Source organism: Ptychodera flava, chromosome 14 (genome assembly GCF_041260155.1).
Source record: "Ptychodera flava strain L36383 chromosome 14, AS_Pfla_20210202, whole genome shotgun sequence".
NCBI lineage: Eukaryota > Metazoa > Hemichordata > Enteropneusta > Ptychoderidae > Ptychodera > Ptychodera flava.
In genome coordinates this window covers 9,746,849-9,764,212 of record NC_091941.1, presented here as the reverse complement: position 1 = coordinate 9,764,212, position 17,364 = coordinate 9,746,849, and the positions used below count along the sequence as shown (strand labels likewise).

At 39.4% G+C, this 17,364-nt stretch overlaps 2 protein-coding genes across 4 annotated transcripts in view; one reads left to right on the top strand and one right to left on the bottom strand.

Annotated features, from left to right (window-relative positions):
• Positions 1 to 2,845: 2,845 nt before the first annotated feature.
• LOC139149283 (dehydrogenase/reductase SDR family member 7-like) lies at positions 2,846 to 16,149 on the bottom strand. 3 transcript variants are annotated; one of them, XM_070720936.1, is made up of 8 exons: positions 15,988 to 16,061; positions 8,798 to 8,930; positions 7,827 to 8,083; positions 6,374 to 6,613; positions 5,836 to 5,955; positions 5,024 to 5,199; positions 4,071 to 4,125; positions 2,846 to 3,695 (listed from the first exon to the last, which is right to left on the bottom strand). In XM_070720936.1, exons 2-8 carry the CDS (start codon positions 8,922 to 8,924, stop codon positions 3,675 to 3,677), a joined length of 996 nt encoding a protein of 331 aa, XP_070577037.1. In that variant the 5' UTR covers positions 8,925 to 8,930; positions 15,988 to 16,061; the 3' UTR covers positions 2,846 to 3,674. The 3 variants fall into 3 exon arrangements, with proteins under 3 accessions (XP_070577037.1, XP_070577038.1, XP_070577039.1); XM_070720937.1 differs by lacking the exon at positions 15,988 to 16,061 and adding an exon at positions 11,330 to 11,449; XM_070720938.1 differs by lacking the exon at positions 8,798 to 8,930 and having other exon boundaries at positions 15,988 to 16,149.
• The window catches only part of LOC139149273 (tectonin beta-propeller repeat-containing protein 2-like), a 33,015-nt gene continuing 31,694 nt past the window's right edge, over positions 16,044 to 17,364 (top strand). Inside the window, exon 1 of the mRNA XM_070720920.1 lies at positions 16,044 to 16,201. Coding sequence (XP_070577021.1) covers positions 16,177 to 16,201 — 25 coding nt within the window. The 5' untranslated portion in view covers positions 16,044 to 16,176. The remainder of the gene's footprint in view (positions 16,202 to 17,364) is intronic.

The window sequence follows — 17,364 nt, the reverse complement described above, 5'->3', positions numbered from 1 at the left end:
TTCCTAATTAATTCAATTATTTAAAAACATATCAATTATTTTTTTCTGGCTGAATTGATAGGGTTTATACAGTACAAGAATTACATACAATGTAAGTCAAACTTTAACCAAAAATGACAAAAAAATTCCTTAAAAATACACATTTGCATATTTCATCACAATTTGAACAAATCTAAGTTGGGTTATCCTTAGGGACCTGTATACCAAATAACAAAGCTGTCTGACCAGCGGTTATGAAGAAGAAGATTTTTTACCAAAAACACCTTTTTTGGCATTAATTTGCCTATTTTCAACAATATCAAAAAATAAAAAAAAACAGTTTCTCAAAATCATATTTTTCATCTACACAACAAATATCAAATCAGTAAGTACTGCGGTTCTCGAGATATTTGAGTGGACGGACGCCTCACAAACGGACATGCATACATACATACATACATACATACATACAGACTGACGACGGACGCCGGACGGATACCCATCCCAATAGCTTCTATAGACTATAGTCTATAGTAGCTAAAAAGGGATTAACAATGCCCATTTCAATGCCAGTTTTTAATCCAAAAATAGGGTAGCTCCGTAAGTTGTGGCATCGGGGTCATCTTGTAGTTTACTGCAACAACAGTTAACGCAAAGGAATGACACGGAGACAAGTGTTTGGCTGAAATCCGGGGTTATGCATGCACTGCCATGGCAGGGGCGACGAGGCGTCATAGCGGCCTGGATGGCGGTACCGGGCTCTGGGTACCGTGCATCGGGCAACGTGTTACCGGCCGCCCACAGCAGACCCATGACAGTACCCCCCTGGAACTTTATTGTATAAAGTAAGCAGTATATAGACGTACAATATCTTTTATTGTGAGCTGCTAGCCTGCAGCGAGGCTTTATTTATTTTTTTTTTTTTTTTTTCTTTTGCGGAGGGTGGGCGGGGATTTTGTGGTGTGAACTTGAGCGTGGCAGAAGTTGAAATGGACGAGTTATAGCTTTGCTCACACTGATATGCGCATGGATAGTGACGTGGAGAGGGTGACGCAAATTGTTTAGATAACGGTAAAGGGGCAGTCGGTAGATAAGGTTACATCACAAGTGCATCCAGCCAGTGGTAGTAGGTGGCGCATGGTGACCCACATATGTCAAGGTCTAAACCCTTTTCCCCGTGTCCTCCCAGACGTTAACAATGATTATAGCAAAGCCATAATCACCTATTAACGCAAAGGAATGACACGGAGACAAGTGTTTGGCCGAAATCCGGGGTTATGCATGCACTGCCATGGCAGGGGCGACGAGGCGTCATAGCGGCCTGGATGGCGGTACCGGGCTCTGGGTACCGTGCATCGGGCAACGTGTTACCGGCCGCCCACAGCAGACCCATGACAGTACCCCCCAAATTATGGCCAAACCGCGGGCATGATGACTGCGGTGCGGCAGTAACACAGCCCCCCCCCCGCCCCCCCCTCCCCCCTGGTGACCATGCGCCACTGGGAATTGTCTCATAGTATATGTTCATTGTTCTTAGTGTTTCATGTCTCTATAGTTCGTGTAGGGCCATTCCATCATTGGAATTGTCCAGCGAGAACAGAGTCCTGTGTCAAATGTTAGCCAGCCGCGAGTACCTTAGAACGAGTGTTACGTAGAGGGTCTCCCGTGGTGTCTTGATGTAGATCGGTACGCGTCGCTCCTCCATCTGCTCAGTGTCTTTGTGAGCCAGTCAGGTAGGCTGGCTTCGGCAGTGGTTGTGGCGGCGTCACTGCAGAAGCTATGCCCCCCAAATTAAACCGGCGACTAATACGGGTCGTGCAGGCCAGCTGAGAGTTTAGTGAGGTTGATTGGCGTTGTCGGCTGTAGCATTGCGATTGTCACTGTGTGGCTGGTCGCTCCCTTGGAAGGGCTGAGGGGTCTCTTGATAGTTGCTTTGGTGGTGGTGCAGAGCATTATGGTCGGTCGCGTTACACACAGAGCACTTGTGTAGCCTGCCATAGTGGCAGGGGGTCTTGCATGAGCCTCGGTTGAAAGATCGACATACCTGAGGTTGGTCATACTGTTTCTTGTTCGCTGGGTTCTCCCAGTAGAATGGGTTGGTGTCGCTGCTGCGTAGGTTTGGGCAGTCAGTCTTGCCATGGGGATCGCTAGATGTGGGTAGTAGAATGTTCGATATGAGAAAAAGACGAGGAAGCACTGTAGGCAGGTGTCAAAGTTGTCGATAATTTTCCGCTTCACCTCGGTTGTGAATGTGGCTACGCCGAGGTTGTCCGGATCAAAAGCTACTTGTGTCTTGGTAGCCTGGGTTGAGTTGGGAGCTAGGGCATCAGGATGCAAGTCACCAAGTTCGATGAATTTACCGAGGTTAGCCAAGGCGTTGAGTGTTGATTGGTCGACATATGGCAGTAGTAGGTCGGCTGGGGGTATTGCTGCAGGAGATTGGCCAGTTGGCCCGGCTCTAGGAGGTGGGCGCCATGGCGGTGCGTTGAGACCAGCTCGCTGGACCGGTTGAACGTAGGGCGCAGCCATATTGCCCGGATTGTTGTTATGAGGTGCGCCACCATCGTAGGGTAGTCCCGGATGTGCGTAGCGCCAGCAGCGGTGTCGAGTCGGGTGGGGCAGCTGTAATGGCGGGTTGATATCCATTAGCGTGATTAGCGGGATGATTACCTGGGTGGACTTGAGTAACCACGGAGCAGGATGGAGCGGCGAGCGTCGTCGGTCCTGCGACGATGACTGAAGCGGGTGATAGTGCACCAACGGCTGTATCAGTTGGCTGGACTTGCAGGTCGGGCGGTGGGGTAGTGTTGGTAGTTGGTTGCCGTAGTTCGCGTCGGATTGAGTCAATGGCGCTTGCAATGCTGGTTTCTATTAGTTTGGCGACGTGGTCTGGTATGCCTGGGTCGGCTGCCGCTGTGGCGGTAGTCGGCACGACGCCGGCAGGGTTGGTTGGTGTGGTTTCCATCGGTACTGGCTGGAGTAGCTGTTCGTCGAGGTGCGCTGGGCGTCTCTTCGACCTCGTCGGTGTACGGGTGGCCGCTCGGGCGCGGCCCCTGCTCTTCTTCATTTTTGGCATGGTGGATTTTGTGGTGTGAACTTGAGCGTGGCAGAAGTTGAAATGGACGAGTTATAGCTTTGCTCACACTGATATGCGCATGGATAGTGACGTGGAGAGGGTGACGCAAATTGTTTAGATAACGGTAAAGGGGCAGTCGGTAGATAAGGTTACATCACAAGTGCATCCAGCCAGTGGTAGTAGGTGGCGCATGGTGACCCACATATGTCAAGGTCTAAACCCTTTTCCCCGTGTCCTCCCAGATGTTAACAATGATTATAGCAAAGCCATAATCACCCATTAACAATCTCACATGCTACTGTGAGCATTCATAATTTGCAATGGGTGAATTCACATGCATCTATCATTGTGGGATTTTCTCAAACCTGAAAAGCCTGTACACACCAATGTGTCGACAGCGTTGACCAATGCCAACATTACAGGACAGGTTCTAGACTACTTGTCATGACTTGATCAGAGGTACTGATTAAAACAAGGAAAATGCATATGTTAAAAAAATTGTAAGAGAAAACTATAGTCACTCTGATTTTTAAAAAAATATTTGTTGTATACATCAAACCAATTTCTAAAACTGTTTGAAGCTGAAGTGATCACACAAATTTTGTTGTACCATAGTGATTTAATTGGTTTTCTTCCCGCGCTGTGAAAGATGAACAGAGAAAAAACACGTTAGTAGTATTCATTCACTGATTTTGTTGAAATTTTCAGTTTTTGACTGATTTTCGAAATGATATGTAAGAAAGCAGACGCTGAAAGAAAGCTAATGAGATTTTGTTCTATTTCAAATTAATGCTGACCACAAAAGATATTCTTTGTTCTGTTGTGTTTGACAAAACATTTCTAATCTGTAAACAATTTCCAATACATCTACTGTAATAGTTACTTCACTTAGCCATGGTTTTTGACTTTGTTTTAACAAAGTATGTTGTCCAGAGTGTTCTGAAAAACTTGGATATTTTGGAGGAAAGCTGTGTTTGAATGAATAACTTTGTATTTGAGAAAAGTAAATAATCACCAAGGTTTCCCTGAAAGCCTGGATACGTTTCCTTGCATAGAACTTGGATAGAAATCTGAAAATATGAACAAATACAATTAATTCTAGATAATGTTCATCAAGCAGAGTAGATTTGAAGTGCGGAGGTTTCTGACCTGTAGAAACACTTGACAATTTATTACTTTGAATGTCTTGAAGACAGCGCTGATGGCATTGCATAAACTCCAAAAATTTCAGTAATTAGGCAACTACTCAAAAATTTCTCTGTACAGGAGATAATTTTTTTGGAGATGAGTTTTTGTACAAAATCATCAGTTTTCAAGTTTATGGCATATTTGTCTCTTTCAAATGACCTGTCGCAAATTGAGTCACAATTATTGCGAACAGTGAGGATTTTTAGATTTGAGCAAACACTGAAGTTCCTTTGCGTCCTTGAACTCAGTAAAGTTCAGTTGAGGTGGTCAGTGTCTTTTTGATGAAGAAATTATGTTTACTATCAGGAGTTGCTTTTTAATTCAGTCTCCTAGATTTTTTAGTGATCAATAGCAAGTTCACTCAGGCAGTAAGAAAGAGTATTGTTATTCTAAGAGATACTCAAATATTTTTTATCCGTGACTTTGAAAACAAAATTAGAATTTCAAGAAGACATTAACCCTTTTCCTGCCAAGTGCATATTTCACCATCAGGTCAAGATGGTTAAAATTAATGAAACACAATATATTCCATATGGTGTAGTTTAACATAATATTGAACTTTTGAAGACTGTTGGAAACATAAATACTGTAAACTTGATTTTTTTTGGACAAAAGATGCTATAACAGACCAAGCCAAGTGGGTGAAAATACGTCATGTTTTGTCTCAATACCGCCTTTTACTGACTTGGCTGATGGGGAAGTGATACAGTTATTACTGTCTGGCAGGAAAAGGGTTAATCTAGTCACTTTTAGATTTGTGTGTGACCTCAGTAAATTTACCTGTAAATTGTGGGCATGTATTGTCCAATGTATATGAAGAAAAGGATTGGATGTCTTGAACACCAGACTTCAGACAACTTGTTGGCCATTGAGATGATAATGACCTCAGCACATCTGGCTGTTGGCATTCTGTTCCCATACTGCATTGCAGCATCTACACCAAGATCTTGAGCAGTCTGGGAACAGAGTCATGGATTAAAAAAAAACCAATATTTTGAAAGAACTGTCACAATTACAATCTCACATTGTGGTTGTTTTCTGCTAAAATTTCTGATAACAGAGACTCAAAACATTGCAGTCGAAAATGTGTTCCATTAAAGTATGGTAGTTCTTGTTGAATGACATTTCAATCATTGGAGTCCTTAGACATTTGCTTATCTTTGTGAACGTTTTTGCATCAAATGATAGAAATTAACAGAAAAAACAGGCAAAGTAAAATCTATTAACTTTTTTTGTGTTTATTTCTTTTGTGTGATTCTGTGTTTCTGTAATTGATGTTATAATGTACTTGATTTGAAGACCAATGAAACTGAACAGCTGAATTTGACAATCAGCAACCTGTCAAAGTATGGATGGACAAGTATTTGTCTTTGTCTGTACATTTATTTGGAAATTTTGCAGCTGATTTTTTCTGAAACTTTTATCCAAAGCAGATCTAAACAGATGTAAAATTCACTTTCATAACAGTAAGTACAATATTATCAAAACTCTGGTACTTACTTTACAGAAGCAAATTTTGTACATTCTCAAATTCTCTTAGGGATTCTCACCATGATTTCGTAGGTACATCACAGAGAACACAGATTACATACCTTGTCCACAGTAGTTGTCATGGCGTTCTCTACAACCTTGGAGACAACAGGACCAGGACATATTGTTGTCACGGTGATATTCTCATCATACAGCTCTGATCTCAGTGCATCAAAATACCCCTGAGATTAAAAGATTAAGATTGAAAGATTAAGATTGAAAGCTAGAAAAGGCACCAACACCGACTGTTGCATCAGTTCTCATGCACAAGTTAAAACTCTGCATTCCATTTATTTCAATGTTATAGTTGTCAGACATCTACATATTTGCAGTTCAAATCTATGTCAACTGAGGGTTAACTGAATAGTTTCTAACCTTGTTTGACCATCAGTGATAATGCCATGCAAGTTGTACATCTTAGTATGAACCTGGGTTTATTTATAAGTAAGCAATCAGAGTGAATTTCTTTCCAAAATCTACAATTCAAAAATGTTACAAAACTACATACAAGGTTTTCTTTATGCACATGGAACGTTTTTCATTTCATGGGCAAATTTCAACAGAGTCCTGCGGATCAAGAGAAATATCTTGATAGACTACCTGTAATGCAAACTTTGCAGCGCTGTAAGCGGTCTGTAGAGCCACTGGCATTATTCCTAGAGCACTACTGATGATGACGATGTGACCAGATTTTCTTTTCACCATGTCAGGGAGAACAGCCTTGGTTAGCGACACCGTACCAATGACATTCAACTTGATACATTCTATGTCAACTTCCAAGGATGTATCAAGTGCATAGGAGCGTTGAGAGCGGCCAGCATTGTTGACAAGAATATCAATCTGAGAGAACAATAAAATTCAAATGACAGAATCAAGGACAGCAGATTTAGAGAATGTTCCAATATGTATTAATCCTCGTTTCTAAGATTCAAGTCTACACAAGATGAAAATGATGCAGTTTTAAATTAATTATTTTATTGTATAATGGTGGTAATGTATGCCACTTTACTCATTGCCAGTGTTTCTGTGCTTTTGTAAACAATTCTTTAAATATTAAGTTGCATTGTATTTTTGTATCATAATCTGAAAATCTTCCTTTGATGCCAACAGTCAATTTTTGACCCCAAGTGGCTAGCACAAAGTTGACACTAAAGGTCAGTCCTGGGGCGCGATCTTCAGTCTAACATTTCATGGCATTTCCACTTTTAAGTGGACACACTCTTGTGTCACAGATGTTCAATTGTTAGAACTTACAATTCATTGAGCCATTGAAATTTATATTTCTCTGACAAACAATTGGTTCTCTATATGAATTTCATGACATTTACACAATGATGATTGGTGTTAAAGTAACATAATCAAATATTATTACAAGAAATCCACGCCATTTTAATATGCAACAACAACAGTTGCATTGATTCAAAAGATAGCATGCAGTTCTTATGTTACTCTTTGTACCAAAAAATTTCAAAAATTGATAAAAATCTAGTTTTTCAATCTTTTATGTACTGTACATGATTTCAACTATGCCCTTATAAAACACTGAAGTTCCAAAAGTTTGTTGTTGTTTATATTTTACAAACTGCACAAAGTAAGTGTTTGACAGTTTGAAACTGACTGGCCATTAAATTGCATGAAAACATCATTAATCAAGAGATTCAATTCTTGGAGTAATTTTCTATATACAGACAGCTTTGAATTTATTACAAACATTAAACATCAAAGAGGTTACGGAAGCATCATAGACGTGATACATATATCATCTGTACAATATGTGCAAAATCGCTCTGGGGCTTATAAAAATAGCTAGCTGATGGGCTGACATGCTATCATAGATTAGCTCATAAATATTTAATTAGCTAGATTAATCATACAACATTAATCGCAGATTGATACTGAAAGCAAACCCAACAAATTATGACACACTTTTTCAACTCGGTCAAATTTTACCGAGAACAGTTGATATGTCACTTTAATGTTCAATTGAACATTTTCTTCATAATTTCATGCATTTAAAATTTTTAACAGGAGTTTTTAATAATTCAATTCCAACCTTGCCAAATTTTGACAGAACTTTCTGTGCAGCAGAAGAGTGACTATCAAAGACACTTAGATCTAATGGTAATATCATGATGTCCTCATCTTCAGTGACACCTCTTTGCAGACATGTTGATTGCACTCTTTCTAGTTCACTCTTTCGTCTTGCTGAGAGAACTAGTTTAGAGCCTATGCCAGACAATTGGTAGGCAAGTTCCTCTCCGATGCCACTGGAAGCTCCTGTTATCCATATCACTTTCCCTTTGAGGTTTTCTGAAATAAATATAATGGTGCAATACTGAGGAAACTATCTTTCATCTTGATAATTCACAGAAAAGTGAGAAAATCCAAAGCAAGGCTTCAGTTTTATGTTAGCACAGCATACATGCCAGTCAACACTGAGGGCGCTGTTGTATTAATCGAGGAATATGTGTCCTGCACCAAGCACACAGTATGGACATATTAAAGTGACAATGAAACGTCAACTATCAAAGAAACCAAGCAACATTTGTGTAGTTTAGCATTCAAACTTAAAATTTTACATTAATACTAGTGTAAGAAAATAAGAATACACAGCTTGGATTTTAAATACAGAACTTTGCACATCAGAGTAGTGCTGATTGTGATTTCAGGTTTGTTACTAAACATAGCTGCACGCACACAACATCGAACAATGCTGCCTGAAATTTGGAAAATTTTGTTGCTGCATGCACAGCTGTCATTGCTGCTTGTAGTCTGAGCAATAAATTCATATGAATCATTGTAACTTTTAGTATCCATTGTAATACAAGCAGGTTTCATTTTCATCGTTCTTGCGGAAAATGCCAACAAACATTTTTTAAAATGCCAACAAACATTTATTTTTGCATATTAATGAAAGAAAAAGGACATCATTTGCGATCAGCGTACCGTCATAATATTATCAATGTACTGAACAAAATTGTTTTCTTCCAAAATATCACAGAATATATGCACAGAAAGACAGACCTCCATTCTGAATACCAAATCTTTCATAAAATTTCAAAGTCAGGTCTGTATCAGACACACAGATGGCAATGACCATGAGGAACAGGATGATGACAACAAGCAAGCCGAGTAGCGCCATGCAAATCATGATTGCCTGAAGGATAGAAAAAAATATGGACTTAGCAAAGACAAGAATTACTTACGCAGGCCTAGCAATGCCATGTAACTTTCAGAAAAGAGTTGTTGGAGCATAATGGTGATATATTGCAAGCAATAGTATGATGCAGCTGCATAGCTAGGAGTATTTGTTTTTCACACCAGAATGTTTTAATAGCAAGACTGAAGAATTCTGGGCACGAACTTAACAATTTTGCAAATCACCCTAATCCTACGGGGTCAAGTTGATTCATAAAGCGTTAGTGATACGTAACCCTTAGGAAACCCTACTTTGTTCATATTGAATGTTGGGCCCAGAGTTCTTCAGTGTGCTAAATGATTCTCCTATAACATGTCAAATCAGTATACACTATCACAGCACATTCATGTAAATAGCGCCCCCAACGTTCACTGTTAGAGTTCTGTTGTTTGTAGTTGATGTTGACATGCGACAAGCATAGCAAAGCACATGTATGAAGTTTTAGTTTAAATGTCTCCTTGTTTTAATTCGCTAGAACGCATTATAGAATTGTGTATGACGATGAGGGCATAACAAAAGTAACACTGGGCGATTAAAAAATTCAACCCAGCATCTTCAATTCCTTCATTACCATATCAATAGAGAAACTAGTAATATTCTGAAAGTGGTTACCATATAAGGCCCTTTGCATTTCAGTTTTCAAGTTTCCCTACCCGGTTGGAACACTTGTTTGCCAATGGAAATATTTCTATACTGTGGCAGTGCCAACAAATCTGAGATGTTTCGATCTCTGGTAATGTGCACTCTTTCAATCAAGAGAAAAATGACCTCACATCCTACTGGTATTGTAATTGCCATCATTGGGATATTTCCTATGGTGTGTTTGTGTTTCAACAGTATAAAGCTGATCATAATTTTATGATGTTATAGGCATCAAAATGCAGAATTTCAGGAAACTTTTTCCTCTCTTTCCTCTTATGAATATTTTAACAGACTATTCAGATGTGGTAATTTTTATGAATTTCATGAAAACCAAAAACAATAAGATCATTTTCTTCATTCTTGTACTTTCCAAGAGACTGGTAGGAAATTGCAAAAATGTTTGCCTATTCATGATGCACTGTGACATCACTTGAAATCAACCCTATTAAACTTAACCATCTCAGTATGGGACTTCCTTTGAAATCTTAAGGTCGGCTCTATATACTGCAAACAGAATGAAGAACTGAAAGTAGTGTTTTACAAACTGGCTATATATCAACTTAATGTCCCGTTGATAATATTTTAAATAGCATTTCACTGGTAGCTTATTTTTTTTCATGAGACAGTAAGAAGACATGCATTGCTTTTATGGCCAAAACCTATTTCGAGATCCACTCATTCAAAGTCACTAAAAGTTCAAGGTCATTTTCCACAATTTTCTCAGACTTTCTTAAGTCGAAAATACCATTTTTTCCAGGTATCATTCTTACAATACAGTTTTTATATGTCCTTTTATTTATCCTTTTCACAATATCTTGTCTTATCATCTTGTCAGTTTTGAAAATTCTGGATGGATTATCAATTTTCCAGGACTCAATTACATTTTCCTGGACTTTTCCAGGACTTTTCGAGAGGCTTTGGAATTCTAGGACTTTCTGGGAGCATACAGAGCCTGTTATCTTTAATATAAGTTGATATTTTTGATACCCATTCTCTTACAGAAGAGCAGCTTTAATAATTGTGCTTTAGATTTGCAATTACTGTCAAGTTTTAAAATAATGTACCAGAATATTTGAAAACTGAAAATAAATTTTTAACTATCAGTATTCAAACTTTGAAACAGGGAGGAAGATTTTGATAAAAAAAAATTAATACATATGATATAAACACCTGACATCACTTCTTGGCCTTTTGGCCAGAGGTCCATGTATCTTTCTTTCATGAATTTGACTTTGTTGTGTGTACCGGTGCTTTACTGTCTGTTCTGTGCTGTTTTGTGTGTATGTTTATAACTAGTGTATTACGAATTTTGACCTAGTGTTATGGATTACGGATGGGTATGTTGCGATTATTTTCATAGTTTTAGGGTTAGTTACCTTGGCATGGTCATGATGGTCAAGGTTATCGTTTTATCACTGTAATCTGTTCTTTACCTGCAGGTTTTGAAGAATTTTCAAAATTAAACACTGTTGCAAGTGTGCATTCTAACATGTACGATCTCTGGAAACTTTGCGTCAATTTGAGTTGTGGAAATTTCTTTGCATAAGCCCTATATAATCTCAACTCATGAACCAAAACTTTGCTTGTGTAACAAGCAATCTGGTGCAATCATATTGGCTAAGAGGGCACACTGCCTGCTGCCCTATTTGTGTTTGGAGTTTGGACAACAATTCACAGATGCTACAAGATCTATTTATAGCATACATTGTACATACCACATCCAGGGCATTTATAACTCTGCTGTGCTGGCTGTTAATTGAATTCAAAGGCGCTGCATCAAAGGTGCTGCAACAAGTAGAGCTAATACACAGGGGTTAGGTAGGTCTGGAGTTATGCAGACCATTACGTAATCAGACTGAAAATGCCTGCAGAGATATGAATCCACATGGAGCTCCGTCTGAGTCTATCTATCAACTTGTTTATCGTTGCTTGCATATCAATCATTTTCTAGATGTACACAATGGTTTTGTATGTAGATACATGAAAATGACAAAGGGAAGGTATATTCAAATACAGCGCTTGTCTTTTTAGTGTGGAGTTTCAGGGTTTGACACACACGGATTTTTTGTTTGGCACAGCCAAGGTTTACAGTTCGACACAAAGAAATACCAGACGGAAATGCAACATTTTATCCAACACAGACGACACGTTTTCATTTCTGTCTTCGTCTGAGAATGCCGCACAGTGCAGTGTTGTTGCATTCAAATTTAAGCGAGTTGTTTTAACGGTCACAACTGTCGGTCTGAACTGAAAAGGACCCACATTTGATCGTCGTATCTTCGTATAGCTATCGCCTTGGAGTAATCTATCGAAATAATGCAAAATACATGGGGAAGAACCTACACCCGTGGAAAGGCAACCAGCAGTGATCTCCGGCAATAAGTAGTTCACGAAATAGAGGAGATAGGTGGTGATCAGGCGACTGGTTTTGTACCTCGTGGATCATATGTACAAACAGCGAAGAAATTGCGATTGGCAGCAACGACAGTATTAAAAGAAGATTTGGGTACATTTTTGCAAGACCGGTTCAGTAAATCCCCTAGAAACTATCGCCGTGGTCGACAAAGAGTGTTACTGGACGTTGAAGTTGAGTTCATAGAAGCCATCAAATCTGAGAAGCCCTCCGTTAGGGACCGTTCAGTTTTTACGGCCTTGGGGGCCGGCAAAATCTTGTCGCCGGTGTTCAAAAAAATATAGACCCCCTGCATTTTTCGTGAAAAAAGATGACACCCCCCCCCCTTGTCAGACGAAAAAATTTGATGACCACCCCCCCCACCCCCCCCCACCCCCCGATGAAAAATAACCAAAACACATATGTCAAATCTACCCGCACGGTTTGGATTTGAACTCCGGTACGCGGCGCACTTTATTCGTGTAGCAGAGATGCCAGTGCACAAACTTCTTAGCCACATCCATGCAAACGTCTGTTAATTAGGACTCGTGGTACGAGTCCAAAGGGTTGTGTAAAATTGTCTGCGTTTTCCCCTGTATTGGACTTGGACTTGGTACTAGACTCATGCTTGTTTATTGCAATGAGTTCAATCTGTGCCTGCCTATCTGCGCCGCTGCTCTCAGAGAGCAAAGTTGGCGGAAACAAGTTTTCATGTGCAAGTTTTGATGAACACTGAATACACAGGTGGTTTCCGTTATGGAAGTCAAACCTGGCTACACTGAGTAAGTGTTACCCTTCAGGGTACAATACAAATAAATGTTTAGTCAATTTCATAACAAATAGTTTCAATTTTTGCATTTATTTTAATATTCGCGGTAAAAATCACGCCCTTTAGTGCAAATCACATCCCTTGATGTTAAATGGAATAGTCTTCCGGTGTGTTCGACCGAGACTGCGAAGGTTTGAACCAATCATACGCCTGTATCGGGAAAGATTACTGTCACTTTTAGGTAAAAGTTCTGCTACAGTGTTATAGCTCCGTAACATTCTGCATGATAAGAGAACGTGCGGCAATCGACGCATCCTTTGATGTTATGTGTCGGAGTACAACAACTTGTACGTTACAGTCAAGAAACCCGTGTGTGCCAAACCCTGAAACTCCACACTAAAAAGACAAGCGCTGTAAATCAGTGTATAGAAATGGTGAACCATGTTTTTGTTAATTTCTTTAAGCACAAATATAAACAGCAGTGTTTTTCCATGATTTTACAGGCGATATTTAATCATCTTTCATTATCATCCATGGCAGTGGTCGTAGGTAATCCATCACTTGCTGTATTTGTCAGGGTACGGTAACCCTTTAGAAATAGCACAGATTACTCATTCATTAGGACTGCAGTGCATCATGGGAAGCAGTTTACATAGTCCGACTTTCAGTTTCACTTCTACATTTAAATTGGCATATGTGTAACTATGGTCGGAGATCTCGCTACATAGGGAAAAACCATTAGATTTCAGGGGGGAATGGACATGACACACGACAGGATTAAATCAAGTACCTTTAACAGCAATATATTATCCTCTAAATATATTTCTATGTTTATATTTAGGAAAGCAAACAAATAAGTATTTCCTAAAAATGAAAATGCAACAAATCTAATGAAATGCAAATGCAAGTTCTGTTTCTGACAAAAAACATAATGTCTTTCCCGAGAACTCTTACAAATGAGTTGACTGTACTGATGTGATGAAAAAACAAGTAAAAGTTTGACAACTGCACCATCACCTTACTTCTATTTGACTACTGCACTATCAACTTAAGTCACTGTAAATTTACCGAGAACTTCATGGCAGTTCATAGTAGTCTGTAACATAATGGAATTGATCACACTGAAGATATTTTCTTCTGGCTCCTTGCACTATTATGATAGCCTGAGGGAAAGGAACTCGGCTGGATCAGGAGTACACCACTCCTCCGATCAGTTAGCTCAGAATGGAATATTTACCACTTGTCTCTTGTACATAAGATTTAAATAGCAGAAGTATGTACTGCAAAATTAACTACTGTTTATTGCTACTTACACAGAACACTACAAGTTATGAATAGGTGCAGATTTGAACCAGTGAGGTAGAATTATAAATTGCATATTAAAAATCGATTATCGAGGAGGAAAAAATCACATTGTTCCTGCATACAGAACAAAAAGTTTGATACAGGACTGACAACAGAAAAAAAAATTCTGTCAAAGTGATGAAAAAAAATCGCTGACATACGTATTTCCCCCCTCCATGAAATCAAACGATTTGCCCTTTCATTAATACCTCAATGTGTGTCTTGAGCCTAAAGAACATGTTACCAAAGGGTCATATGATTATCATATTGTAGTAAATGTATGAGTAATATGTATGCTTGACTGTAGTATTCAGGGAAGTGGCTATTTGCTGCCCTACCACAGGGGAATAATAATATAATACTGCACTTTTATTCGCCCCCTGTGAAATTTTTTAACCTGTGGGTTAGGGTTAGTATAAACTATTATTGGAAAGGTGAAGAAACCTGTTGACTCTTTCTAGAACTACCTCGACAACTGATCAATCGATGTTGAAAGCAAAGAATGACTACATTAAATTTCTTTGAGGATATTTTTTTTTGGTGGGGTGAATTGTGATCTTTGCAGTTCTTATTCACCCCGCTGTGGGGGGAATATCCTCAGCCATAGTTGGAATGCATCTGTGGAGGTACTGTAGTTGGACCAAAGATCACAGACGCCTGTGAGCCAAGAATGCCGGGTCTTGCCCAAGAATGACACAACGAAATATAGATTCTCCCCTGCCATTTCAACAATTAAACTTTAATTCACATTCTGATTACGCTTGACAAATTAGCAAAATGAGAGCAAGTTTAGCTGGGGGGGGGGGGGGGGGGGTCTCTCAGCACAAAGATTCATGAAGACAGACGCCGTGTTGTTTTAGTATAAAACTAACTCCTATAAAAGTACTGAATCTACAGAGAAAAGTCCCCGAGAAATTACAATACACGCAGTTGGCAAGTAATTCAAGTAAAATCTCAAAATGGCAAAAATTTAAAAACTAAACCTACAAACGTTCAGAAGAATGAAATCTACTTTTCCAAAAATACATTTTAAGAAAGTCGTCAAACTTTAATTCTAGAGTTGCAAACCTCTATTTAATAACACAAAACAAAGCCAACAAGTTTATTGAAAAGGGGATGGGAGGAACGAAATTTGAGTGTTCGCAGGCCTGTTACTTCCTTTGGTACACCATAGCACCCACACCTTGCTGCCGCTGGCTAAGCTAGCAAAATAACTTCTAGAAAAGCCCTGTTTTCAAGAGGCTGAATGTCTACCTATATGTTTATTTGTTTATGCACTCTGAGTGTCTGATTGGCTGGCAAGATTGAAACTGCTGAACTTTAAAATGGAAATGTGACTTTTCCAAGATGATCCCTCCAGGGAAGCTGCCACAGATTAACCAGGTATTGTTATGCAAACATAACTTTTATGACCTTCAAAGGGAAATGAACTTCGTGACCTTCAAAATGAAAATGAGCCTAAATTTTTGTGACCCCCTAGGAAGTTACTCCAGGATTTGAAACTAGTTAAATATTAACCACGGCCTGTGGAGTGACTGTGATCTCCCCCCTACACAACATTGTCGGGAAACATGATCTCGATACTTACCTATTTAATTTATTTATTTATTTCGAGAGCCAGCTCATACACCAAAAAAAGTACAGAAAAAAGGAGGGACACAAACTATAAAAAAAACTAATTCATGATGGAAATTAATTATCAGACAGATAAAACTTTAAAAGCAATCAGAAAACAGTCTTTTCCAGAATAGGCTATTAAAACTTGTGGGTTACGCAACATAGTACGACCGGCAAAGAGAAATGTACAAGAAATTAACGAAAAGAATGCAAACTGACGAGAAATGTGGAAGAAGCAGGGTAACACTTACGAGACAGGTTCAGGGGTCGGGTCCACCGGTGACGAAGAACCATATGACCCACGGTGACCTTTGAACCTTGCCTATGATGTCATAGGAAATGGCTGATTTGTTGGGACTGCACCGTTCGAAGCGAAGTCTGGGTTAAACATGAAGAGTTTTCTTTTGCCCGGGTCCAGTGAATAGATTCAAGCAACACCCATGGCTTGTGGTGGTGAAAACGAAGGTAGCGTAAAATTTTCACTAATTATTCACTTGTAAACCAAGCATCTTCCGTGTTCAGCACTCCTACACTACACTACAAGCCACCGCGTCATGCTCGACAGTCATAGAATGTTCAAGTCAAAAGCCAACTTCTGGTAGTCAGTGATGTCATGTTTTACTGAGAATTCCAACGTAAACATGATCTGTAAAGTGAAATGAAATATATGTCATGGCCATGACATCTAGTTTGTAGAACGTTGGCGACAGAAAATATCCGTTTCCCCTTGAGGTGTATATTTTTCTAATACCACACAGACCTGTGACTTGTTCCCTTAGTTCCTACCTCCGTGACCTGATGTCATCAACACCTGATTAACTAAACATGTGCTTGTACCACCTCTCTAATGAATACAGTGTAATGTGATTGGTCCATGAAACCTGAGAAATGTTCTTGGAATCCCAGGGCATTTTTCAATGTTGTTATTCACTTTTTTGGATAGTGCGTACTCCATAAAAGCTATTCCACTTAGCAAGTTATTGTTTGTGTGTGTAGAACAGGCCTGTCCTTGGACTGGTCAGATAATAAATTAGTTTTTAACCAAACAATCAGTGTACACTACATCAGATCAGCACCTATATACATACTATGGGGTAATCACTTTTGAACTGACCTACATAAGGCATTAAGCTCCATCTGATGGGTACAAAAGTAGCTCTGCCACAAGTATGATAAGTGTTGGGCTTTGGCTACACCGCCTCCCAGTTGGGAGGCGGTGTAGCCAAAGCCCAACACTCTCACCACACTCGTAGGGCTAGGTACAAAAGCTGCAACTAATGTTCAACTATTTGTTGTCCATTGTTGTTCCTCTCCCTAAAGTGTGTGGAACCATAAACAGTAGTAGCAATAGTTGAACTTAAAACATATAGTGTTAGTCCAGTTTGTGCAATGCATCATGTAGTGTACAGTATGCAATGCTAGAGTTGACAGGTGAATTCTATGAAATAATTGTGAATTTGTGACATTTTATAAATGTACAGGCTGTGACCCTCTGTTGCTACATGTTTGCCGATAGTCGGCTTGGTAATACAGGTACACGGTACTTGAGACTGAGTCGGAGCACGCAAAAGTTGTACGGGACTGAACATTGTATTTACTGCTACAGTGTTGGGGCAAGCCTTATAATA

What these genes read in the sequence shown, in the direction of transcription:
- LOC139149283 (XM_070720936.1), bottom strand. Translation starts at nt 8,924, where the DNA reads ATGATTTGCATGGCGCTACTCGGCTTGCTTGTTGTCATCATCCTGTTC. An exon ending in CTGCAAAGTTTGCATTACAG is followed by an intron (nt 5,956 to 6,373) that starts GTAGTCTATCAA and finishes TTTTAATCTCAG; the next exon opens with GGGTATTTTGATGCACTGAG. An exon ending in TGACAACTACTGTGGACAAG is followed by an intron (nt 5,200 to 5,835) that starts GTATGTAATCTG and finishes CTCTGTTCCCAG; the next exon opens with ACTGCTCAAGATCTTGGTGT.